The sequence below is a fragment of the Alternaria viburni genome, assembly GCF_023758015.1.
Source record: "Alternaria viburni strain BMP 2772 chromosome Unknown scaffold_21, whole genome shotgun sequence".
Classification (NCBI taxonomy): Eukaryota; Fungi; Ascomycota; class Dothideomycetes; order Pleosporales; family Pleosporaceae; genus Alternaria; species Alternaria viburni.
Window position 1 is genome coordinate 590,626 of NW_026055790.1, and position 25,623 is coordinate 616,248.

General features: G+C 52.9%; 7 protein-coding genes across 7 annotated transcripts; 2 read left to right on the plus strand and 5 right to left on the minus strand.

The window, feature by feature from the left end:
* Nucleotides 1–1,356: 1,356 nt before the first annotated feature.
* J4E79_008766 (uncharacterized protein) lies at nt 1,357–1,689 on the minus strand (the record flags this gene model as incomplete). The annotated part of the gene is made up of 2 exons (XM_049357620.1): nt 1,357–1,401; nt 1,462–1,689. 2 exons carry the CDS (start codon nt 1,687–1,689, stop codon nt 1,357–1,359), a joined length of 273 nt encoding a protein of 90 aa, XP_049208091.1.
* A 1,854-nt stretch (nt 1,690–3,543) lies between these two features.
* Nucleotides 3,544–4,182, minus strand: J4E79_008767 (uncharacterized protein; the record flags this gene model as incomplete). The annotated part of the gene is made up of 2 exons (XM_049357621.1): nt 3,544–3,880; nt 3,926–4,182. The coding sequence occupies 2 exons, from the start codon at nt 4,180–4,182 to the stop codon at nt 3,544–3,546; spliced, it is 594 nt and encodes a 197-aa protein (XP_049208092.1).
* Nucleotides 4,183–10,164: 5,982 nt separating this feature from the next.
* J4E79_008768 (uncharacterized protein) lies at nt 10,165–11,534 on the minus strand (the record flags this gene model as incomplete). The annotated part of the gene is made up of 2 exons (XM_049357622.1): nt 10,165–10,341; nt 10,392–11,534. The coding sequence occupies 2 exons, from the start codon at nt 11,532–11,534 to the stop codon at nt 10,165–10,167; spliced, it is 1,320 nt and encodes a 439-aa protein (XP_049208093.1).
* Nucleotides 11,535–12,324: 790 nt separating this feature from the next.
* On the minus strand, nt 12,325–12,969 carry PRE3 (Proteasome subunit beta type-1; the record flags this gene model as incomplete). Its single annotated transcript, XM_049357623.1, has 2 exons — nt 12,325–12,646; nt 12,695–12,969. 2 exons carry the CDS (start codon nt 12,967–12,969, stop codon nt 12,325–12,327), a joined length of 597 nt encoding a protein of 198 aa, XP_049208094.1.
* Nucleotides 12,970–13,597: 628 nt separating this feature from the next.
* Nucleotides 13,598–14,644, plus strand: J4E79_008770 (uncharacterized protein; the record flags this gene model as incomplete). The annotated part of the gene is made up of 4 exons (XM_049357624.1): nt 13,598–13,701; nt 13,750–14,259; nt 14,307–14,432; nt 14,497–14,644. The coding sequence occupies 4 exons, from the start codon at nt 13,598–13,600 to the stop codon at nt 14,642–14,644; spliced, it is 888 nt and encodes a 295-aa protein (XP_049208095.1).
* A 3,121-nt stretch (nt 14,645–17,765) lies between these two features.
* J4E79_008771 (uncharacterized protein) lies at nt 17,766–19,841 on the plus strand (the record flags this gene model as incomplete). Its single annotated transcript, XM_049357625.1, has 3 exons — nt 17,766–18,528; nt 18,607–19,190; nt 19,242–19,841. The coding sequence occupies 3 exons, from the start codon at nt 17,766–17,768 to the stop codon at nt 19,839–19,841; spliced, it is 1,947 nt and encodes a 648-aa protein (XP_049208096.1).
* Nucleotides 19,842–22,564: 2,723 nt separating this feature from the next.
* On the minus strand, nt 22,565–24,766 carry J4E79_008772 (uncharacterized protein; the record flags this gene model as incomplete). The annotated part of the gene is made up of 1 exon (XM_049357626.1): nt 22,565–24,766. One exon carries the CDS (start codon nt 24,764–24,766, stop codon nt 22,565–22,567), a length of 2,202 nt encoding a protein of 733 aa, XP_049208097.1.
* Between the last annotated feature and the right edge of the window lie 857 nt (nt 24,767–25,623).

Here is a 25,623-nt window from a genome sequence, read left to right on the forward strand (position 1 = left end):
GCATGAGGAAGGGGAAAGGGCAAAAGGGATGGAGGTTATGAATGCATGATCGGCGTTTGGATCTGTTTCTTGGGATGATATACCGGGAATTCAATGCATAGAATATAAAAGTCATGTTATCACCTCTTTCTCCTGCTTTGATGTTACGTGCGGTTCATATGATCCATCTCATTCCACATGATTTGCATGGACCATGTTTGTTGAGATGGTAGCTGGTGGCTGTAGCGGAGAGCAGGCGCTGGGTCGCAACTTCACGCAGGTCCACCAAGTCATTGGTGCTATTTGCTGAAATCCACGCCAAGCCAAAACTTGCCTAATCGGGACTGCTGTCACGTTTTCTTCGAGACTTGGTACAAAAGTCGCCAGAACACGTGGGATTTAGGTGATGCATCGTAATGTTCTGAATGTCACTGTGATTGATGGCTTAAGCGAGACTTGCTAAATCAGGAAAGAGTTTTTGAGAGTGAATGTGTGGTGTAGCAGGAGAGTCGACAGCTTCACGTCACATGATCGAATCTCCTGTCTTCTCTGGCTCGATCTCTGTTTATCTTGCCTTTGATCTGGAGGAGGAGGGCGAGGCATTTAGCTCGGTTATTGTGGCGCTTTGCACTGCAATCTTTAGTGCAGAAGAGCATGTCAACAGGCAAGGCTAAGACGTAGCCCTTGTCGTCACAGACAGAAAGAACAGCAAATGGTTGGAAGGCTTGAGAAATGTGCGCTGGCATGGACCATTCCACTGCAATCTTTAGCGCTGACGATGGCTGACCTCGAAAGTGTGGAAGCGAGCGTGTGCATGACGGATGGCAAGGGTGTCGCCAATGGCAAGTGTGCTTCTCTTCCAAGGTTCACCGGAAGGATATCGCGTATGCAAGCATGTACGGGGGATGCACCGAAGCGAGAACTCAGCTGCATCCCACCATTCCACTGCACTGCAATTCTTAGCGTGGAGGAACAGGTTGAGTAGCAAGGCTGAGAAGACTAGGCTGTATGGATTCCAGGCTTGACAAGCGAGCGATTCTGCAACTGCAATCTCTAGCGTAAAAGAGCAGACAGTACACTTCCGAATGAGGCATCAAGCTCTCGAGCGCAGGAACAGATTTGTGGTTTGATCATGAATCGCATTTTCTACTAAACACCAAAACATCTAGCCCATGTCTAAAATTGAACGCCCAAGATTTGAGACACCACTTCATAAAGCGGTCCTCCAAAGAAAGAGAAGAAATCATCGGAAGACCCAGAATGAGAGAAGTAGAAATCCAGAAAAGCCCCTGCGAACAGTGTGACATGCCCTCCTCTAGCTTCCATCCCCGTTTCCTGCGAATTTGTTCCATGCCTCGAAATGTGTAAGCGGATCGTTTATGCGACGCTGGCGCAGTTGAGGGCATTGACGTTGACGATACCCTGTTGGAGTTGCAGATTAGTATGAGTTAATGGAGGCGAGCGTGAAAGGGGGTGACTCACATCCTTTTGGTCACCGATGTCGCAGCAGCGGATGCTGCCATCGCAGCCGGGCTGCTGGACGCTGATAGGGAGAGTGACGCACTCAAGGGCGCCGACGAGCGCATCCTTGGAAGCGCAGCAGACTGCCCTCTCGTTTCCACCCTTGCAGATGGTGTTTCCGTTGCCGTTGCCTTGGGGAACAGCGGAGACGGCGACAGCCAGGGAGAGGATGGTGATGAAGAACTGCATTTTGAAGTTGTTGTTGGGATCGAAAGAACGATTGGAAGTTGTAAGAGTGAGTGGTGTTGTGGAAGTGAAGATGCTGGTTGTAGTGATTGTTGTGATGAGCTGATGATTAAACTTGGAGTCGAGGTTGTCAGGTCTTATATACACATCTTCGACGTGCTGAGCATCGTGTCTCTTCTGCTCTGAGGTCTTCTTTCTTGTTTCTTTTTCGCGCTGGTCTCATACAGTCCGGTGAGGATACAGGAGATCGTCCAATGGAACGTGCAAGAACGCCAGACCGACAGTTGCTGAGAGCATGTTGAGTGCCAAGCGCAAGCTTTCACGAGACCACTTTGTCTTTTGCATAGTGTCAGAAGCGTTGGGGTAGTAGGGTGAGGTACGACACACTGTAGCGAACCGTGCTTCGATGTTTCGCACATTCGGTGCCTGATTCTCCTAAGGGTGCACTGGCCCCTCTAGCCTCATCAGGGAAAAGAACTACAGCGGATATGGTGATAATCCGCAACCAGAGAGCGGTCAATCTGCTGCATTCTGGAGCTATCTGTGTTAGTCGCTGCTGTAAGTAACGGATCTACCCTGGGGTGGTGTGGTGGGGGTAAGTGTCACGGTGGGGTGCAGCCGTTGTTGCCGCCTCCCGCATGCCACTCGACTTCGAGCTAAGCTCGATGAGGAATCGCCTTTCTACCTGGGTACACCACCTGTGGACGTACCTACCTACCTAGGTAAGCAGCGTCAATCTCATCAACCGCCCGAAAGAAGCAATCTCTGAAGTTTCCCGAGTGGCTCGGGAGGGACTCAGCGAAACGACAGCCTCGTCGACCAGCCTCACCGACAGTATCCCCATCGCCTTGGCGCCTCCCCGACCGCCTGAAAGAAGCAAAAGTCATCCAGTACAAGCGCATGTTTTCACGATTGGCAGATGAACTTTGTATAGCTCTGGCACGACCTACTATTGAGCTTTGAACATGTCTGGGAGCTATTGACGACCATCGCAATTAAATTCACAACAGATGGCACTGTCTACCCGAGTCATCGGATGTAGACGTGCTCCTTCTGGATAAGCCTCTACCCCTGCTGGCACGACTGGCTGGTCGACTATCGGCTATCTCTGGGCGTCGATCAGAAATGGAAACCTCGTGGGGCCGCAGCTTCCCACATTGAGATGTTAAACACGAGGGTGACTAGTGAATGAAAGATGTCTGGGCAGATAGATGACACTCCTCTAACAAGATGCACTATTTTGGGACTGCAACAAAGATGGGAACAAAATCCAAGGCGCACTCTGTTCTCCGTTGAAAAGAAGCAAAGCTCTACGCTCGCTCACTGGACGCCACCAAACGGATGCTATCTTCCGACGATTGTTCGGTCGCGCGCGTCGTTGGGAAAAGGACTGTAAGCGAAGGCTACCTGGACATGTTTCCGGTGAGTACATCTTTGCGGTGAGTGTCGTACTATTCTTCCACGTCACGCTCAATCTGATCTATCCACACTGTTTACTGCTAAAGCGTTCCCAACGCATACCTAGTACTCTGATAACGCATACCGACTGTCTAGCGATTGAAGATCTGTCTTCGCACCGGCCCCAGTGACTTCCAAACGCCGATCTGAATCTGGCCGACCAATTCTCTCAGCACATCCACCTTGCCATTCCAGTAGCAAAACATCATAAGCGCCCTTCGGATCATTCCGCTTCGATAGTGACTATTCATCATATTGGTCTACCGGATGGAGTGTGGGACGTAATTTGAAACTCTGCGGTACAATGGCTCGTGGATCTTGCACACCATCCGTCGCAAGAGCAACAATTGTGGAAGGCAGTTTCGCTACTTTGCAGCCATTTGTGCTGAGTACGGAGCGTTAATTCTGCTCTACTTTAAGCGATTCGATAAAATTCTTCTCCTTCTGAACATGGTCCGCTTCAATTTGGCTGCTCGAGAACCAGAAATTGGACGTGAATCCGACGAGGAACAAGATATCTGGATCTTCGGCATCCTTCCGTTTCGGTCCAAATGCCGCATCGAACCAAAGACACGCGCCCTCGGACCCCGACAGAGCGCGACCCTCGCATTCGAAAATCGTCTCCCGCAAGCTTTGAGCGTATTCAGAGACCTTTACGATGAATTGCTCGATAGTGATGGCTTTCCCATCGGAATTCTCGATGAGCAGAGGCGGTGGGGGTGGATTGTCATCGTACCTCTCTCAGCACTCCCAAGCTTCGACCATGTCAAATGCTACACACATTCGTGAACGCGGTACTTCGGTAACAGCTTCATCAGATAGAGGGTGCTTTGGATCCACCAGCATTGGCCGCCAGCTCGGCTCGCCCTCTTCATTGGAGTCGATGATTAGAACGGTAGATGGTGGGGCGAGTAGGTTCCATCGTAGGCGGTCTAGAGCACTCGTGTGCAAGAGGCTCTCCTCCTCACGAGGAACCTCTTCAGGAGTGAGGCGGAAGTTCCTACTTGCCTCGGCGAAATCTATCGACCCTGGCGCCATGTGGACTGTATTTGTAGGGTCACTTAACAGATGATCTTTGAACAGCCGTTCTCTCCTCACCCAATGTTCCCTAAACTCTTCCGCTGAACTCGAGACGGAGGACTGAAAGTTGAGAGGAAAGACGTCTTCCGTCCCTCCCCCATTCCAGCTCCGCAATCCATAGTTGGAATAATAGTAGAGGCAACGGTTCTCCTTCTCCGCCGCCAAGCTCACATCTTCGATCTCGTCAATCATCTCTCGCAAGCTTTCCGCGTACGCTGAAACTTGAGTAACAAATTGCTCGACAGTGATTGCTCGTCTGTCTGTATTGTGAATGTGTAGAGGTGGTGGGCTCTGGTCCACCATGCCCAAGCACTTCCAATAGCGGACCATAACGAAAATGACACTGATATGAAAAGTTGGTCGTGTGGTTACTGGTTCCTCGGCAAGAGGATGATTAGGGTCAGTTAACAGGGTTTTCCAGCATAGCTCGTTTGCTTCGTTGAGGTCGACGACTTCGACTGTCGATGGTGAGGCGAGGACATTCCATCTCAGACGGTCTAAAGCTTCTGTCCTCAGGCTAACATCGTCGTCTCTGGGTATTCTTTGCAAAGGCGATGTATCAGCAGAGCTTCTGCTCGCATCGGCCGCGTCGTGGTAGGCTTGCGATACTATCTGGCCTGGAACGAAGGTTCCTTCGCCGGAAGTGACTGGTGAATTTATCCCGAACTCGCAGCGTCTGGCTAGAGGTTTTCGGACAGGATTTTGTGTAAAGAGGGGAGGTTGACGAAGAAGCATGGGACATGCGAGTGCGTCCACGAGATTGCGTCCCTTAATCTAAATTCCGGCAGAATATCGTCCTTCGCCAAGGTGGCGTGGTCGGCAGAAGGCCGCCCGCGCAATACCTAGGACATGTGACCTTCGATGGTACCATCGACAATCGTACCTCGGGAAAGACTGCCAAAGCAGGTTCCAGGGTGCTACATGTACCCTAGCTTGACATTGGCGTCAGCTTTGCGGATGCCCGAGGGACTCTGCACCACGTCCAAAACGAGGTCACTGCGCATACTTGAAATACTCACAATGCAATATCTGTTTCATTTCGAAAGGGTGACGAAAACCGGGGCGGTAGAATTGATCTCATGTTACTCAAGGTCATCGCAAATTGGATGGAGACCTCTCAAGGTCGGGAGCGCTACTAGCATCACCGGCTGGTGATGCCGAACTTTTGTTTCATAGCCGCCCAAGAACTTGGCTTCTTCCCAACACGTGTCAAAAACACTGCAACAAAGAAAGTGGGAAATCGCTGTTGCGACGCATACTCTTCTGAGACTATAACTAAACGAAAAGGATAACAGAACAGACGGAGAATTGGGCTTAAGCTCCGTATCTTCATCAACGAATGCAACGACTTGCGTTGATTAGCTCCAATCCCATTGTGGGCACATAATGAGACGCTTTACAGAGGCTACGAACAGCTACAGCAATGTGTAAGCGAGGCTCCAGATGGATGAGAGGTCCCTCACACGCAACCAACGAAGCTTTTGCTGGCAAATGTGGATCTTAAGCCTAAAGTCTGGCGTCTCCTAGCCACGCGAATGTGCTACATGTCCCAGTTGACAGGATGGCGAATGCTGCTTGATGCAGGCTCGATGAGTTCCTTTGGCACCCACTCCGTCTGTCGATCTTCGCGAAACGCGTCGGCAATTAGGTACTGCGGCCTGGTAACGTGTCCGCAAACCGAAAGCGGCATCGAGATGGCTCCGACGGCTTCATGAACTCCAGTGGAAGGCTCCAAGTACGCCGCTCTGAGGACCCGTTCTTGATGAGCTCGATCATTGACCCAATCTTGCCTCATCGTCTTACTGTCCAACAGCATGACAAATCGTGGGCTCCCCGGAACACGCCATATGTCTTCCTGCCAGTGGCCACTTGAAACTTTAGCCTTCAGACTCGCGGCCTGTGCTAGCCATGCCGAAAGAACACGAGGTGCATACTTGATCAAGGCAGCTAAGACCTGGCCAACCTTGACACCCTCATCGTTTCGTAAGCGCACTAGGAGCTCCTTCTTTGAAGTCTCGCAATGTTCTCTATACCCTCGATATCCTAGAGTAGTGTTTGCGCAGTGATATATTCCCACAACCTGACACGGAGGTTGAGTGAGAAACATGGATCCCAGAAAATCCGTGAGGCCCCTGGAAAATAGGGGGTCGAGAACATGTGCAGTTTCGTGGGAATTGCACTGCCGAAGCCCGATCTCAATTCGACCGCTCACACAGCTAAGGCGTGACGGGAACAAAGCAGTAAAGTGTGGATTCAGATCAAATTGACTGAAGTCGAGCCAGTACCGATCTGGATTGCGTGAGGTCGGCTGGTCTTGTATCATGTAATATGTGGATGTAATGGCGGCGTGTTGGGCATCATCTAGGTGGTCGAGGACAGTGGAGAACGCTGGTGGTAAATTGGGGGCCTGCGTGTAACGAGCTGGAAAATACAGTATCTTTTTGTTGACATGCTCTTGGGGCCATTTGTCCCGTGGAGCGCAGCCACGCTCCACACGCTGCATGGTCTGGCTGACGATGTGGCTGAATGCATCGAGTTCTTGCTGCGTTGGCGCGATCCAAGTCTCTGCGGAGTCATCCACTTTACTGCCGTATTCGACAGGGACATGACCCGGCTGTACATTCCAGAAGGTGGGACTATTGCAACTTCCAATGACTGACTTTGCTGAACGTCGCCAACCAGAAGAAACGTACCATGCTGATAATTGCGATGCAGGACCCGCGAACATTAAGATCTTATCGAGAAGCTCGGGTATGCGCAGCGCTCGGTGTCCGGAAGCGGCCGACTTGGGGCGATGCACTCGCGCAATTTGCGTGCTCCATGCCCCCGGCTTGAACTGCGAGATGCGAGCATCAATATGCTTTATAACGTCGCTTCTCCATTGCGCAAGTATTCATTGTTCATCATCAGGATAATCTGGTTGGATCTTCGCCCGGGTGTTGTGTCTTTCTCGGCCACCCGCCAGCCGTCCTAGATGGCGTAGATATTGACTGCCACGACCAGGCGATGATTCTGGGAAGTGGATAGCTGACAGGAGCTGTTGGTCGAATTCAGCGCTCATGGCTCGGGAGGTTGTGTGCATATAGCGAGGTGCGTCTCTGTAGAAGGTAGGTACAATACTATCGGTTAGGAAAGGTAGAAGAGTCAGATAGCGCAATATTTAGAGGACTTTATCATAAGGCCAGGTCTCTGTTGCCTAAAATCGATTGCCCAGTGGGCCTTTGTGCCACACAAGACAGAATCCGAACAGACCTTTTTCGGACGTGCCAAGGCGCCAACACCATAGATCCACGGGATGCCAGAGGGGGGCTACAGCTTTACCGGGCGGTAGCTGAGCGTGTTGAGGAGGTCTACCCGATCATAAATAGGGCTCTTATTCTTGAAGATCCATTCCGCGGCTTGATCTCTTTCATCTCTACACGCGATGAGCGCAACGCGAGTATACTGGCTTGTTCATTGTCCTCCCATCTCTTTTTTCTGTTCGCAATAGTCCTCAAGCATCTCCATCCGCAGGCACATACCCCTCAGCCAACCAGCTCCAAATATTGAGCCCAATCTTGACGCCCTTCGTAACTGGCAATCCGGCATGCCAACTCTCCGCATATCCAGTCCCATCGCTCCGCATATTCTCCCAAAACACCGCGTTCCCAGCAATCGGCTTGAAAATGATGCCTTTGCTAAGATCCTCCTTGGGCCCTCCCTCTTGCCGAACACCATCCGCGGAGACAGTCGCGGCCCCATCTTCACCACACTCGATAAACCGACACCAACTCTTATCCTCAGGCCTCTCCAAGCGCGGGAAATGCGTGCCTCCGCCCGTGCAATTTGCTTCCAGATACACCATGAAGGAACTCACGCGCCCGCTTTTCTTGGTCGCAGTGCTCCAGTCGTAGTGGTATGTGTAGTGGCCTCCTACGCCATATCTCTGGCTCCAGAGTTTCTCGATGAAAGTGTACGGCCGCCACCCTTGGAACACGCGGGCGCGCTCTTCGATGCATTTGACTGTTTGACTGCGGGGTAAGGGTGCTTTCTCTGAGTTGCGGATCGCGGGTTTGAAGGATTCGGTGCCGGAGGTCCATACTGTTGAGGGAGTGAAGTGGGGGTTGCTGCGGTTGTACTGTTAGTCGTGTTCGCTTCATCCATAAGTATGCAGCATCACTATTACATGGCAAGTCCCATGGATACAGAGTCCTTTTCTATACCCTGGGATATCTCGAAGCAGTAGCGACCAAAAACAGACGTACCTCAAAGCAACAACCTCCTTCCCTTCCTCCTCACCAACAAACCCCTCAATATACACCACCAACGGCTCCCGACTCAGCACATAGACACCCTTGTATGTATGCGCTGCGCAACTCAAATTCCGCTCCGGAATCACCAAATTCTCTAGATTGGCTTTTACATCACCACCACCTCTCGCACCAACGCTGTTGGACGATACCGCATCGCCACCCACATTCGAAGTAAGCAACGACGACAAAGGCGCGCCAGCGAGTATATACGCTAGCGCAGCGAGGAAGGCATATTGTACGAATGACGTTATCGATAGCGAGGACGAATACGAGGTACCTGACGACGACGATGCAGGCGCGGAGGAGGAACGAAGCATCGCAAAACCACGCAACACTCTCTTCCCCCTAAGCGCAGGCCCCAACGAAACAAAGAATAACGACAAGCAACAACCCAGATGCTCGACAGCCGCAAAACACAAATAGAAGAGACCGAAAGATTTGTAAAAGAGTGACGATGGGAAAGTCCACAAACTCACAAACCCACACGCCCCTTCAAAAGGAAAGAAACCAAGCACAATCCCCCTACCGCCCGCCGCACAGCGCACTTCCGCCCAAATGATTTCATCTGCAATTACCGCTTACCGCTATCAAGGGTCCCGACTTTCCTTTCCGCGGGCGCGCGCCTAGTCTCATCTCAGGTCTCACGTGTCATGTGTGCTTTATCGCGCGGAGTGGACTCTGCGTCAGATTATGCTCGGGACACACGACACAACATGGAGCGCTAGGTGGTGTGTGCATATTTTACCTGAGCAAGTGGCACCGTGGGTGTGTTTTGTTCCGAGAGTTTTACCCCTGGCTTAGGTAACTTGCGGGTGGAATTTGGCTGGGCGCGAGGGACAGGGATGGGGGCGTCGGGGTTAATCTGCGTGTTGTGGGCATGAATCATGGATGGCGCTTGGTTTTGCGGCGGCGGTTTGGCATTGGCATCCAGGGGGGCGGGACGGAGGGGTCTGTCTGTCGCTTTTTTCTGGTACGTGAGACTGGCATCCTGGTTTGAAGTAGAGATCTAGAATGGAGGGGCGGGCTTAGCTACCCCTCATGCCTATGTGCTTTGGCATTTATTCCGTAGTCCGCAAGAAATATTTGTTGTTCAGTTGCTGCGACCAGGACCCAGATCACCACATGCAACGCTCTCAAAGTTTACCAATGCATAATATTGAAACAATGTCCTCGAATTGCACCTCTATAAACGCCACCCTAATGGTGCACAAAAAGGTATCAAAACAAAGAATACAAAAGGGTAGAGCATGAAAACGAAGCTCAGATGAATGAGACTTTGTCGTAATGTCATCAATCTCTCTTGAAAAAAAAAAGGACAAGCAGTTGGTATCCCAGAATCTACGCACACACACACACCCAAGGAAGAAGAACACACTCGCTCGCATGCTGGGACCAAAGTCGTCACCTCGTGGGTTCTGGCATGATGTCTGCCTTCTCAAATTATGCCAGAATGCAAAGACTCTGGATGTCAAAATTATGCCGTGGCATATGGTTTGCGCAATAGTGGTATCCTCTGGTCGCTACTGGACGTGAAGAATCCTTCTGTTTGTTCGGTGTTAATCCGCAATCTTTCTTTGCCCTGTTCCGTTCTGCTGGCTTCGCTCATTGGAACGGACCGTAGCAGTAGTTGTGTAGGTCGGCGGTGAGATTACTGTTTTCCACTGTTTTCTCGTTCATGCTGCTCGGCAACTTCACGCGCGTAAAACTCGACTAACATCGTTCCATACGCCTCCATCTCTTCTAAAGGTACAGCGAGGCGGAAGTCATTCAATAGCAGAAATTGCAACTCCAGGTGGTTCAGTTCAACCAAGGGTAGACCGCCAACCTTGAACCTGTTAGCATGCGTTTTCATAATGTGTATCGGCCAACACAAACCTTTGCGTATCTCGAGTTTGTATAGAAGACGTCGGAGAAGAATTTGCTGGCGCATGTAACGCCGGCTATGACTAGACGATGTATGTTGAAGCTGTCAACAACAAAGAAGTGAGATAGATTCAGCGCATCCGCGCCGAGATCTTGTTGCGGGGGCGAAGGCGGCTGGGTATTGTCCCCTGGCGTTTGCGATGGCTTGCCCAAGGAGCCTGACGGAGGAGGGGTCGCCGCCTGAGCGGAAGCTGATGCGGGTCGTGCGTTGTCTGCCGGGGCCGGAGTTGCTGACATTGTAGACTTTGAGTGTTCCACAGACTGCTCATTAGCCTTGCGAAGACCAGATATAGGGCCAGCATTTACCCTCTCTGTCATTCTGTCGAAGTAGACGAGTAAACTCAAGAACACCTCGTACGTGGTCGGGCAGTATTTGTGAATTCTACTTAGATAGCTCAGGATTGAAATGCTGGGGACGTTCTTGCCGTGGAAGGCCAGGACGCTGGTGGTCTGTTGGCTCAATCCCGCTGTGCCGTCTGATGGTGGGATTTGGCGGTGTAGATGATCATGCTGGCGATCGTTGGTTGTTGTGATTTTGGTCAAGAGTCCGGCAACCATTTCAATGATGTCCGAAACAGGCATCTCGCTGATCTCGTATTGAGGCCCAACCTCTGCAGGGTCTCGTCGCTGCCGCCGGGCGAGCGAGCGCGACTGAGAAAAGGGACTGGACTCATCGATGGCAAAACTCTGGATGTGTGACAGACTCTTGACTTTGATGCGCGTAGGAGAAGCTTCCGGCGATCGTAAGGACTGTGCTGGAGAAGGCTGGGGAACGGTTCGCGTGTTTGCGAGGGCGGGGTCAGTGCCCGAAGGCGTCGGCTGCTGTGAGCGAGGGCGGAAAGTCGGACTGGGTGGTGTCGGTACTGCTTGGTCAGCAGCAGGTGCGGTAGAGTTTGGTTCTGAGCTGTTGTGGTGCTGCGACCGCTGGCTTGGTGTTGAGCTCGACTGCGGGGCTCCCGAATCCGCCATGGGAACATCAGCAGACGAAGCTACTGGCCGCGGCGCATTGGCGCTCGAAGACGGCGACGGGCGTACAGGCGTGTGATGGCCAGCAGGAGACTCTTGCGCCTGGTGCGTACTGCCGCCGCCAAACATGTTGGTGTGAAAGTGGTTCCCACCGAAGTCGCTCACCAGAAGCGAAGTCATTCCGCGCGAAACCAGGCTGTGCAGGTGTCTGGGGTTCACGATAGTCTTGGACTGGAGGCAGGCGCGACACAAGGGCTGTGCTGGGCGCACCAAAGAGTGTGGTTCGAAGGCGCAGTGGATCGGTGAGAGGCGTCGGTCGTGTTGTTGAGCCTTATCGTAGAGAGCCCGAACGTGGACGCAGCTTAAAGGGGCGCAGATACCGCGTGCGAGCCTGCTCTACTCTGCCGTACCCAAAGCAAATTGGACGGCACGCGTCGTGTCAAGGTGAAGGGCAAGATGCGCGCCGAGTCGGGGCCCAGCGTGGTGAGTGATGAGGTGTTGTTGGAGAAAGGCGTGGGGATCGGACGTCACAGACCAACGACTGGCGAGATCAACGAGACCCTGGCCGCAATTCACCTGCACAGTCCCAGACGCATGTGACGACACTATGCAGCCACCAAGAGCCGTTGCAGCACTCGTTGCATCCAACTAGATAAACACAAGATGATAATTCTGCCACCTCGGCACGTCGCGCCACGTAAAATGCTGCACAGAACCAGAGGGCGAGGAGCCAAGAAAAGGCCGGTGACGAATGGGGCAATGCTGACAGTTGATTGGCCCGTGGCTGCGGTCCCATCCCACGCCCGTGGCCCAAGTTCCTGTGTAGAGGATGCTAGCTAACTTGCTTTCTTTGATTTCATACAGCTCATTCAGGTATCATCATCATGTCGTACTATATCATACATGGTCATGACGAGTCCTACTGCTTGCCTGGCCCCTCGTAGTTCTGGTCTGGCAGATATAGATGCCTCTGCGCACCCTTGCCTGTGAGCACCACCATGCGAATCACACCGCCCGAGCTGCCGTCCCACTTGATGGCTTCTGAGAGCGCGCCCTTGACGAACTTGATGCCTTCTTCCTCGCTCATGTTCTCCTTCCAGTTTGCATCGCAGTATCCGTAGATGTACGTCGAACCCGAGCCACCAATCGCGTATGATTGCTTGTGCAGGGAGCCTCCGAGAGGGATAGAGTATACTTGGCCGCCGTGTCGGTGGTCCCATCCGGCAATGATGAGTCCAGCGCTGCATATACGTCAGTAACTGATGCTTGCGCAGCCGTGGCTTACTCACGAGAGTTGGTCCTTGTTAGAGTAGCACAGTTCTTGGAAGATGGCTGCCGCCGTCTGCGTCGTAGGTGGCTCGTCGTTGGTGGTACCGTACATGCCGAGGTGGTATTGAACAATGTCCGCGACAGCCTGTGTGTCTGCTGCCGATCCAGATCTGCAACACCAGATGGTGTCGTGGACTTGTGTGAGCTTGTCGGTGACTCGGTTCGCAATGTAGGCTCCGGTCGTTGTTCTGCTGTCGGCGGCTAATATGACACCGTCCTTGAAGTTGATGGCCATGCTGGGTACTGTCAGAAACTGAGAGGCAGCGGTTCGGGAAAGACAAACATGGATGTTCCGAGGCTACAATGGCTGTTAGTAATCTTGCAGCGCTCTAGAAAGTGTTGTATCTTACTTGACCTCTCCCTTCTTGAGGTGGTTCATGTCGACGTGAATGCCATCTGCGCGGTGTGAGCTTCCGTAGGCGACTTGTTTGTAGCGGCGAATGTACCTTCTCCCAACATGCCCGTTGACATCATCATTGCGAAGTGAGCTGGTCGATTAGGTAGAAAGAAGTTTCGGGGGGACGATAGGTTGGAGCGGCGTATGGGGCGGGCGAGAGAAGCTGTGGGGTGGGTTGTTGCTATAGTGGTGGTGCAGGCAGCTCGACTCTACGCGGCTGATATTCCTTGGCATTACGCTACTGGTCTTAGTGGCCGGCTGCACCATGCGACACCCTCGAGGGCTCGCGTTCAGGCAATTGCGCGCTGGAACCTCAACTGCCTTATCGCGACTGTCGCTCCGAATGGTCGAGTCTTCTATTCCTTCTCGCTCTCCCTCACCTAGGCAGCTGTTCCCACGAAGCCGCTCGGCCCCTGAACCCAGATCAATCCTACGCCCCACCGATCCCGAAGTGCGACCAGGGAGCATGGCTTCGGCTCTCGACACCTTCATCTCCTACTTGAAAGTGCCGATTCTAGCGTCCTCTGGTGTCGCCGCGCTGCTCAGTGGCCTCCTCTACTTCAAACAAAAGTACGTCATCCTTGCAATGCCCGTTTTGGGTTTGGCTAACTCTGGCAGTGAGATCATATATCCCCGAGCCTTCCCTCCTGACGCCCGAACAAACGTCCCCAGACCTTCCCAGTTCGCCATAACCGACTATGAGGAGCTGTTTATCCCCACACCCGATGGCGAATCTCTGAGCGCCTTCTTCATTCGAGCCAACAAACAGCATGCGCGCAACGTAACGGTCCTCATGTTCCACGGCAACGCTGGCAACATCGGCTACCGACTTCCCATTGCAAAGATACTCGAAAACGAACTCCGATGTAATGTATTGATGTTGCAATATCGGGGCTATGGTCTGTCCTCTGGCAACCCCAACGAAAAGGGGCTCATGATCGATGCTCAGACTGGCTTGGATTACATCCGGCAGAGACACGAACTTCGGGATACCAAGATTGTTGTCTACGGTCAGAGTATCGGCGGTGCAGTTGCTGTCGGGTTGGCTGCTCGTAACCAGAGAGAAGGTGACATCTCCGGCATCATCCTGGAGAACACCTTTACTTCGATCAAGAAACTCATACCGACGTGGGTACCTTCAATCGGCTGTACGTACCATCACTGACATGGAGTAGTGCCTTTCCTCCCGCCCGCTTCCTGACTCCGCTCTGCCACCAGATCTGGCCGACTGAAGAGACACTTCCCAAGATCTCGAAGATACCCATCTTGTTCCTCAGCGGTCTTAAGGATGAAATCATTCCGTAAGCGCACATACTCCCAAACGCTGAGTTTCCGGCAGGGATCTGTTTGCTGACTGTTTGACAGACCTTCGCATATGACCAAGTTGTTCGACGTCTGCAAAGCGCCAAAAGTCTGGAAGGAGTTACCCAACGGAAGCCACAACGACACCGTCGCAGAACCGCGCTACTTCCAATACATCGAAGAGTTCCTCAGCGAATTTGTAGCCCGTTGAAGCTTCCACTGGATACTCATTAGTTGGTTGGACGGTTGACAAATATGCTGAGCCAGTCCCACGCTACTGCTTCACTTGAATAGCGCGAACCACAGGCTGTGCGCAGACAGGGGAATGGCCAAGTGCAAGCGTTCGATATGTCACTGGGAGTTTGCTATTGGAGGGACATCCGATTGGGTTTCGTGGTTTATACCCTCATTGGCTTTTGTTCCGAGACGTGCATTAGAGGTGTGCGGTTTATGTCTACTGCGCGGACAGCACATCTACGCGCTGTGAGCATGAGCATGAGCATCTCGGGGCAGCCGACGTGTACTTTGCATCTTTCAGCGTTCTGAAACGTAGGTGCATGTGCGCATATCCCCCGGGGCTGACCTTTTTGCGCCGACACTGGCTACGAAAATGTACTTTGGGTGGCAAAATGGCACCACTAGTTTCGAGATTGCGTCGCCGTGCAGGGCTCGCGAATATTGAGATCGCGATCGTATGCATCACCCTGCAGTAACGTGTGTATCTCCGTAAGCTAGTTGTGATTTGTGTTTACAAGCCGTGTCAGCTGTCCTTTGACTATTTATGACGGAGCAATTGATTTTTGCGTCGCAAGGGTCCAGCTTTACCGACCACGTGCAAGACCCGAGATGTGGGGTGATGACGGATCGCCAGGGGCGAGGTACATGTGCCCTAGGCAGTTTATCGGTACAAGATTTCTTGACACAGGGGATACATTATCGAAAGATCATCCTTCACAGCCTCAGTCGCTTCGTTGCTGCATGTTACGCGATGCAATGCGTAACGAGTGGCCACGGGGACGACGTTATTCGGACCTACCGCCTGTGTCGGACGTGTGCTCGCGACAGAGCTGCTAAGGACCACGCACTGGGAGCCCCGCAAGGTTCCAGCCGGGTTCTTGAATACGAAGAGGCTCCATGTACGGTAGTGCCAACGTCCGCGTTTGCGACCGGCCGCTGATTCGATGGTGATGGATCTGTGCTGGACCCTGCAACGGATGCTACCAGCGCCACTGCAGTAATGTGGGCAGTATCGCGAAGGCTTAACATTTCCCATGCTGCTTGCGACCGGAAGTGCATGCATCGGCTGCACGGAACATGGCAATCTTAGCATGGCAATCTTGCATTAGGCCGAAGCTCTATCCCATTTCAGCATTCGTAGCTACCCAGCCGAGCAAGTTGGAGACAACGACTCTCCAAGTGAGCAGACGTCAGTTGAGATGAATTGAATAAGCTCATGATCTGCGGATCTATTCTTGTAACGCCACCGTCATTGTTGCACCCCGGCGGACGGGACAGACGTTTGATTCATTGCTCGCCCGGGTGTCGATCATGACCACGCGGGAACAAGTGTGGTGGCTGTGCTGTGGCGGCAGATCACTATTGTCGAGCGGTCACTCCGACTGTGGCGAACCGGCCTCACTCGCAGGCCAGAACCACTTTGCATGTTTGAGCAAACGGTTTTCGGGCCATTCATTTCAGCCGTCTGCCGAGCAGCGTGCCGAACCAAACCAAGTGCAGACTTGTCAAGCTTTGGCTTGCGCCGGCGTGTTCGCGTTCATGGAAGCGAACGCTGTCATCTCGAGGCCCACCGTCGCGCTGTGGCGCTAGGCCTGTATAGGTCCCACAGCCATAGCTGCCCGCTCCATCTTTCTTCCATCCTCGTTTCGACGCACTCCCGCCGCAGGGTCACCAGGGGAGTACCACCGCCGAGCCAGCCTACCACCACTCAACAACGCCGCAAGATGCTTTTACCGGGTCCCCTGTCAGCTCCCTGCGCTGGCTCCATGCCTGGTCATTATCGTGACGCCCTAATCACGTCCACGCGGCATCCATGGCTTCTCCCTGCTTCCTAGACGGCCGGAGTCTTCTGGGCGGCGGCTCAGTTCTTGCATGTCGCGTCTGCTCCACTATGCCTACAGCCTCCTCGATTGGTCCGCCAACTCGCATGCATGTTGGGCCCGTTCCTATGGACGGCGTCGAATTACTTCATGATCTTGATCTAGGCGATGCTGTCATATACAAGCCGGTGCTAGTAGATACCCTGGTACCATGTTCTCCCAGCACTTTTGTAGTCCAATACTTTCTTCTACTTTCCATGCAGGTTTTAACTCGACAAATTGACGCCAGCACCAGCTTGCGTTTCGGTATACAGAACAAACACTAAATTTCCGCCTACCGGAGATTGCTAGGAAGGGCCCGCTAAGCTTTGGTAAGATAGTCTAGGATCAGCGCCATCGGCCCATAGCATTCTAGAAACGGTATCACTCGCCACGTCCGATGATATACCACGTCCGCAACACTTGTTTTCTAACATTCCCTTGACTCAGGCACCCAATCTTCTCCTTGCTGGGCTTTCGGTGATCACTTCGCCTCCAAAGCATCGGTTCAGACCCTGTCACTCCACATCGATCCTGTCAGCCACGGGAAGCCTACCGACAGCCAATCAGGCTCGTGCTAGTAGCTGCGGCCAGCGGCGAGTGAAGCAGAAAGCTCGCGAGAACCCTCTGGCGGCCTTCCCATTTCTACTAAGCTAGTCAATGAGCCCATCTCTGCGACCCTAGCTCCTACTATCTGCCGCACGTACGCTTGCCCATTGCGGTCCCTGCCGTTGCGCCGTCCCCAACCTCATAAGGCTTTGAGAGCTCGCTTCTGCCGTCTTAGTGGTCGTGTAATTCTGACCATCATCTTCGTTCCGCCTTAAGCGAGCTCCTTCTCCAGGTAGTACATCAACCGAAGCCGTTCATCTTCCCTCAAACGGTTTCTCCTACTGCCGGCATCTTTTTTTACATGCGATCACCTCACAGCCTCCCTTACCCACTGGCAAACCTTGATCGTCGTCTCTCCTACGAAGCGACTTACTTTCGGGTATCGTCCTTTCCGGCTTGCCACATCCCTTCAAGGATACGTTGATATAGAATTAGGTGCGTTGTATTCTCCTATGTTCGGAAAATTTGGTTGAGTCGGGCCTTTACACATTCGTTTTTCTAGCACTCGTTGTATTAGTTGTAACATGGACTAACATGGCTTTCGTTTGGGTCCAACAGTGGGTGCCACTTCCTGTCGTTTACGAGCTACACATGGGCGACCTTCCTCCTGGTCCACGGTCTCACACCATGGACAACACAACAGCCAGTCTCGCACGTGAAGGAAACAATTCAACGCCGTTTCCCACGTCTCTCAAATCTCCCGACGGCAACGATCCGTTCTACTCCCAACTTAGCAGTCTACCCCAAGGTCAATTGCGACCCGACCATCGCTTATCAACGCACGCGAACGGAATCTACCAGTCCCAAGAACATGGTACTTCACCACTTAATATGGGCGCAATGACAGGCGCATTGCCCAACTACGGCGCAAACGACAATACTCCAATGAACCCGCAAGTACCACGCTCCTTGTCGGGCGCATCCACCTCAGCTGTGGCATACCAGCTTGGGCAGAACCTACAAATGCCCGGTAACATGCCCGCTCACGCTTCCTATGGACCTGGATTCGCTACAGGTCTCCCCCAACAACACTTCATGTCTCAACAAGGCTCACAGTACAACGCCTATCCTTCCTATCCGACAAACCAGCCTCGTCTAGCAGGCGTGGCGCCAATGCAGTCGCCCTACCAAAACTATCAGCAAGCGTCGCAGTACATGTATTATCCGGCGCCATACGGACAACAGGGCCAATTCAACCCTGGGTTCGGTGCTCAGAGCCAAATGTACGATAGAAAAGCCAGTTCAACGAACCCGGGTATGCAAGGTCATGTTGCGGATTATTCGCATGGTGATGGCGGCTTCCCTGGTGTTCGGATGGCGACTGGAAACTACATGGGGGACACAAGCTCAATAATGTCTCCATACGGCGTACAGTTCGCGCAGTCTTCCGGTAAGCAAAGTCCGCGACCTGTTCTTGTGCAGGTTTAACGTCGCAAAATGGTGCGTACAGCTACTGATGACCTTCCAGGCATGCCTCGCTCAGGGCCAGTGAGCTCCATACCTCGTGGACCGCCTCGCAAACCTAAGCAATCTGGGCACGCACTTTGGGTCGGTAACCTCCCACCTGGCACCACGATAGTCGCTTTGAAGGACCACTTCTCCCGCGATGCTACTAAGGATATTGAAAGTCTGTTCTTGATTTCGAAGAGCAACTGTGCATTCGTCAACTACCGCACAGAAGCATCTTGCACGGCCGCAATGCACAGATTCCACGACTCACGCTTCAGCGGTGTACGTTTAGTCTGCCGCCTCCGACGCAGCTCTGCTCCTGCATCAGGGGTACCCACGGCACCTTCAGCCATGATAGGCCAGCAAAAGAATACTTCTCGAGCAACGACACCGACACAAGACAACATTACCGATGCTCCCACAGAAGACGCAGCTGACTCGCCATCACACAAGAGTGCTGAAGATGTTAAACCATCTGTGGACACTGCTACAAAATACTTCATCGTGAAAAGCCTCACGCTACAAGACCTTGAGCTCAGTGTTCGGAACGGGATCTGGGCCACGCAGTCTCATAACGAAGACGTCCTGAACAAGGCTTTCCAGGTGAGCGCACAATACTCTCCACGCTGAAGACTGTTAACTAACAGAGTCTAGTCTGCTGAAAATGTCTACCTCATCTTCTCCGCGAACAAGTCGGGCGAGTACTTTGGCTACGCACGCATGGCGTCACAAATCCTTGAAGATGGGTCTCCCACCATAGGCTCGGCACCCAAGCCCGAGGCCATCGTAGACGCGACGGATGTGCCAAAGGCGATCGCTACTCCAGCAACGGAATGGGCGCCGCGAGGAAGGATCATTGACGACTCTGCGCGAGGCACAATTTTCTGGGAGGCAGAGCTACCCGAAGGAGACGGCGAAGAAGAAGCACAGGACAAAGACGACAAGACTGAGAGAGACGATGCGCCGCAACAAATCGAAGCCGACACCTCAGCCGTTCCGCAGAGCTGGGGCAAGCCTTTCAAGATTGAGTGGGTCTCTACGAACCGCCTACCATTTTACCGCACCCGTGGCCTCCGCAACCCATGGAATGCGAATCGCGAAGTTAAGATTGCGAGAGATGGCACAGAACTCGAGCCAAGTGTTGGAGAGCGCCTGGTCCAGATGTTTCATCGAATGGGCCCGTCGGCTGCCGGTGCACCGGTAATGCCGCCCGGTGTAGCCACCGGCATGATGCCCCAGATGCGAACATTCTAGGCACTTGTCAGGCCTTAATTGGCCCCGTTGCATTGCACTTGATGTACCAGACGCTTGTTTACCGTTGAACTCGATTAGAACGACTTGGAGCTTGCGAGGTTACGATGCGCCTCTTTGTTGCCATTGGAAGAATCTCATCGGGCCCTCCACTGCCGGGCAGTGGGCGCTAGATTGAGCTCTTCCGCATTCATTCGCTTCTGCCATCTATTATCACCGAGGAACGAAAACTTGACGATGACATGATCTTTTAATAGGCAAGACGAGATCAAGAAACACGTAGGAAACGAAGCTAGTGCTTGGATTCGTGTGGGTAATTGAGTGAGCTCTCCTTCCCACATCGTTCTCTTGTCACCGTAGTTTCACTGGAGTTATCCATTTCTGTATTCTTATCACTCTCATTCGTAATGTAACATACTCTCCTGCATTGTCCCGCTCGGACCTGTCCTGTGTTTTGCGCGCAAACCCCGGTTGTACTTGAACCGCAGCCCCTTGCTCATGGTCTTTTCAATTTGTCGATATTTCGTACATGCAGAACTTGACTTTATCTTGATCGGCCCTTTCAGGGCTGGCAGGGTCGCAGGGAGGTTCTCGATCTCTTTGTTCTTGTTCTGGCCCTGACTTGCGTTTAGTGCCTCCGGGTAGGGATACCCACCCTCGCGGGTTACCTGGCCGCGACCTATGAAAAGGCTCCTGGGCAGACACACCGGGGAGGAGCATCATGATCAGCCCACTGGTCTGTCGGCAAAAACACGTTGGCCACAATGAATGCTCAGGTAGGAAAGTCGCCATCTCGACTACAAGGTTCAAGGCCCGTACAAAACGACCGACGCTAGACATCTGCGACATGCCTCCCAGAATCGTCATGATGCAACGTAAACTTTACGCTACCTCCACGTGTCCTTGCACATGCTCAAGTGAGCAACAACACGCGCTCCCTCGGTAGTCCCATCACACTTTGCAGAGCACCCAGGTACGTAGAACAAGGATCTTACCCAAAGCCAAGCCCAGCAACCCGCGCGCCTCCGGACGAAACTCTGAAAAGCCTCATCCCTATCCATCGCTTCCGAGCTTGCCATAGTAGCCCCAACGCTTTCCGCACACCCACACACACTCACACATGGACCAAATACTAGCAAACGCCGTTATACCCGAGAGCAACAGCCAGCTAAACAAGCGGAAACGCAGAATGCAGAAGGACAGTGCGTGCGAAAAGGCACAAACTTTCCCACACCCCAATAGCCACATATGCATATCCTTCACTATAACCAATCCAAGCCAAAAAAAACCCACAACCCATGCCCCATCGCGCAATTCTAGAACCCAGGCTGTTTCGCACACGACACACAAGCCTCAAAGTTACACAGCAAGCATCGCGAATCTAGATCAGCGCATCCTCGATGCCGCGTTATCCGCTGGCATGCCATTTCACACTTTTGCCCATGAGTGTCTGTGCGTTACTTTATCGTCGCTGCCAAAAACGCCGGTGTGCCGGTTCCCTCTCAAATCCATGGATCTCACGTCTCTTAACTCTCTTTCGACTTTTTTAAGTGGGGAGGAAAGAGGGAGAGAAGAGAGGGTCCGCGGAAGCATGAGCTCGGGCCTCGCGCTAGTACCCGTGGTGCCAGGCTGATGAGTAATGGCGGGTATGTTGGATCGCGATTGCCTTTGGTGCTGTTGAGGTGTGGGATTTGACACGCTCCGGTGTTTTGATCGACTTCTTTCTTTTTTTTTTTCGGTCGCTCCGCTTTCGGCGGTGTGTAGGATGTGTAGGATGTGTAGGATGTGTAATGTTTGGTAGTTTTTTTGGTACCTAGGTAGTAGTGGTGATGGCTACATACACCTGAAGAGGGAGGTGGGAAAGAAGAAAGGGGGAACAGGGGGTTCGTGATGTTGCTTCTTTTGTTGGAGTTACTTGCTTCCTCGGTTTGTTTGTACCGAGCGTGCGTTTAGTGGGACGTCTCCTTCCCATGAGGCTCATCAGAACTTCATCTTGGGTAAATCGTGCAGAGCCTTGTCATCTGTTTTCGACACTCAGCTTTCCTCGTTTGCCGGTTTCTTCTCGCTTGCGGTTGATGTACCCGGTGTGCACGACTCGCTCACGGCATTTCCCGCTCTATGGGTAGTCTTTATGATGGTATGGCCTTTTCCATCTTGAAATAGCTTCTATTCTGTCTAGTGTTCAACGCATTACCTAGTAGGAGCGCTAATAATTATCTTTTCCATTTATTAGGCCGGAGCCATGCTATGATTACCATCACGTGACTTCAGTCGGTTTGCGCAGTACCTAGGTAGAGAAGAAAGATCAGAGTGCGCCTTTAGGTAGAGAAGACATTTTATTAAGGTTCCGACGGTCTATATGCGGTCGAACGACTGGACTGCAAGCTCAGAGGGGATGCGCCAAATAGCGTTGTCCTCATTTGAGACATGAAGGCAAGCTGTCCGCCGCCAAATACACAGAGCCGCGACGGCCTGTGGAGGTCAAGAATACACAAGAGACAGGCACAAGGAGAGCGTTGTATGCATACAAGTACTCAGATCACGGGAAACACTAGCGTCTTATCGCAGGGAGAAGACAGTTGCACCAGTTGCCAGCTGAATATGTATTGATGCGTTGAACATGTAAGGTACGTCACATGCCCAAAGTACAGGCTCTATGGCACCGGCCTGGTCGATATACTCGTATTCCTAGAATCGGTAGAGCAATAAAAGGAATCAAAGCCTCTCTATAACTTCACCTCCCTCACCCCCTCAACATCCACCGTCACAACGCCCTCAATCTCCCCGGCGCTGTGTCCAAACAGAAACTCATACTGCCCCCGATCCACCGCCCACTTCCCCCTCCCCTCATCAAAGTAAGCAAAGTCCTTATTCTTGACATCCAACCGCACAGTCTCCTGCGCACCAGCATCAAGAGCGACTTTCCGGAAAGCCACAAGAGTCTTCACCGGATGTTCTTCAGCCTTCTCCTTCCTACCCACATACAACTGAACCACCGTAGCACCAGCAACACTTCCCGTGTTCTTGACCACAACGCTTGTAGAAAAGTGTCCAGCCGACGACTGCTCAACGCTCGCCTCGGTAAAAGAGAACGTCGTGTACGACAACCCAAAACCAAAGGGGAAATGAATCCTATCCGCAGCGATACGATCGTAGTGTCTGTAGCCCACAAAAACTCCTTCTTCGTACTTTACAGTAAGCTGCCCCGTTTCGTCGCGCGTACCAGGGAAATGGCCATGCGCAGGCGCGTCTTCGATGCGTTTAGGCCATGAAATAGGTAAATGGCCAGAAGGGTTCACGGCACCAGATATGATATCAGCGATGGCGTTTCCGGCTTCTTGACCCGGGAACCAGGCTTGGATGAGTGCGGAGACGTTGTCGAGCCAGGGCAGGGCGACAGCTACACCGGTCGAGTTTACGACGATGGTTCGCGGGTTCACGGATGCGACTGTTTCGACGAGCTTGTCTTGGGAGCCTTCGCGGGGCAGGTGGAAGCCGACTTGGTCTTGGCCTTCGGTTTCCCAGACGGGCGTGTGGCCGGTGAAGACGATGGCTATGTCGCATTCTTTTGCGAGCGCTTTGGCTTCGGCGGCCATGTCGAGATCGTGCTCGGAGGCGTACATGAAGCCTAGTCTGAATCCGGGGAGTCCGGCGAGAATGTCTCCTTTTGAGTCGCCGGCGGGCGGCTTGGAGTGGACTTGGATTTCGTAGGGCTTGCCTGCGGTGAATGGGACGCGGAACTCTTTTTCGGGGTTGCCGCCGAAGAGGAAGCCCATGGCGTCTGGTGAGTTGTGTTTCTGCTCGTAGACGAGCTCGCCGTTTACGTGGACGACGGTGGGGCCGATGCCTGAGCAGCCAAGGTAGTGAGATCCAGACTCGCTGGGAGTAAACACGGTGGTAAACCTGACTTCGCTATCCTTGGCACTCTGTTCGAGCAGTGGAGAAAATGCCGCTTCTTTGTAGCCATGCTTTGTCTTGATGGGCTTACTGGTGTTGCCCTGGTTGAAGAGCTCCATTCTCCAACCGTCCTTCCCCTCAAGATCTTTACAGCCTTTCGATAGGGGTGGGATGAGTCGATACGTGGCAGCTCCCTTGGCGAACTTGAATTCTACGTCGTTTCCGTACGCAGCTTTGAGGCCTTGTTCGGGAGTGATGCGGTAGTGGGCGTTCAACGAAGCACTTCCGCCACCATGGATCAGAGCCTCCTTAGCCAGGCCAAACAGTCCGATCGTCTTACCCTTGACGTCTTCTTTCCTGAGCGGCAGAACGCCGTCATTCTTCAGTAGAGTAATGCCCTGTCCAGCAACATCCCGAATGAGTTTGCTATGTTTCGGGTCGACGATAGACTGCTCAGGCGGAATCTCCGGGTTCTCAAACGCGCCGACCTTCTCGATAAGATTCAGGACATTTCTCGCTCGCTCAGTGATGGTGGCTTCGGTGACCTGGCCCTTCTTGACAGCCTCAAGGACAGCATCGGTACTGCGCCACCTCGTCGGACCAGGCATTTCTAGATCCAATCCAGCGTTCAGCGAGTCGGCCGTTGAATTGGTACCACCCCAGTCGCTCATGACAAGTCCTTCCCATCCCCATTCACCACGCAAGACCTGCTTGAGGAGGAACTCGTTCGAATCCGCATGTGTTCCGTTGACTTTGTTGTAGGATGTCATAACAGCGAGGGGATTCGCTTCCTTGATGGTGATCTCAAAGGGCTTCATGTAGATTTCCCTCAGTGCACGCTCAGACACAATCTCGTTGACCTTCAGGCGATCCGTCTCTTGCTCGTTGGCTACAAAGTGCTTGATGGTTGCTGCGATGCCTTTCTCTTGTAGCCCGCTGACGACATTGGCGGCCATCTTGCCAGCAAGATATGGGTCTTCGGAGAAGGATTCAAAGTTGCGGCCTCCGAGAGGATGTCTATGGTTGCACATGGTGGGCGCAAGACTGAAGCATTGTCAGCATTTATTACGCGTGTCATATATCAGCAGACATACAGCACTCGCGCACTCTTCGTCTTAGTCTCTTCAGCCAACGCATGGCCTATATGCTTTGCATTTTCGGGATTCCACGTCGCGGCTGAACATACTGCAGCCGGGAAACAGGCAGCTCGTGTTCCTCCTGTGAACACTTCACCACGTGCACCGTTCGGTCCATCGCTAGTCTACCGTGCGTCAGTCACCGTACAGTAACTCCAAAGTTGCAGAGCAAAGTCGTACCTTGATAGCGGGAACGCCCTTATCAGGTACAGGCACAGTTTCCCAAAAGTCTTTCCCAGCAAGAAGCGATATCTTCTCTTCCAGCGTCAGAGACTGGAGGACAGTCTCAACTTTTGAACCCATCTTCTCAGCAGTGTCGTAGAGCAGCAATTGCCCAGAAAACTTCAACAAAGGTGTGAAATGAACCACGCGCTACCGTCTACTCGCCCGTAGTGACAGATATACCCAACAAAAAGCACCTTGCAACGAAAAGGGTATCACCGCTCTACACATCCCCCCCTCCACCGCGCACGACCCTCGATATAAGTACCCCAACGCCGCTCCCGCGCTCGCCTCCAATCCCACACGGGAATCCTGACCGTCTCTCCGGGAAAGCACACCATTGACGACCGCATCGGTGCATCTCGAGACGCTTCGTTGTGGAGAATTGGGGGAACACATTCGCGCATCATTGGCGCGTCTCGAGATCTACCGTAGTGGCACTCGTAAGCGTGCCGAGGTTTTGCCATGGCGGACGGCCTGATCGTGCTCTGATTCGTACCTTTCCCGTTGGCGAGCCGTCGGCAGCGCTT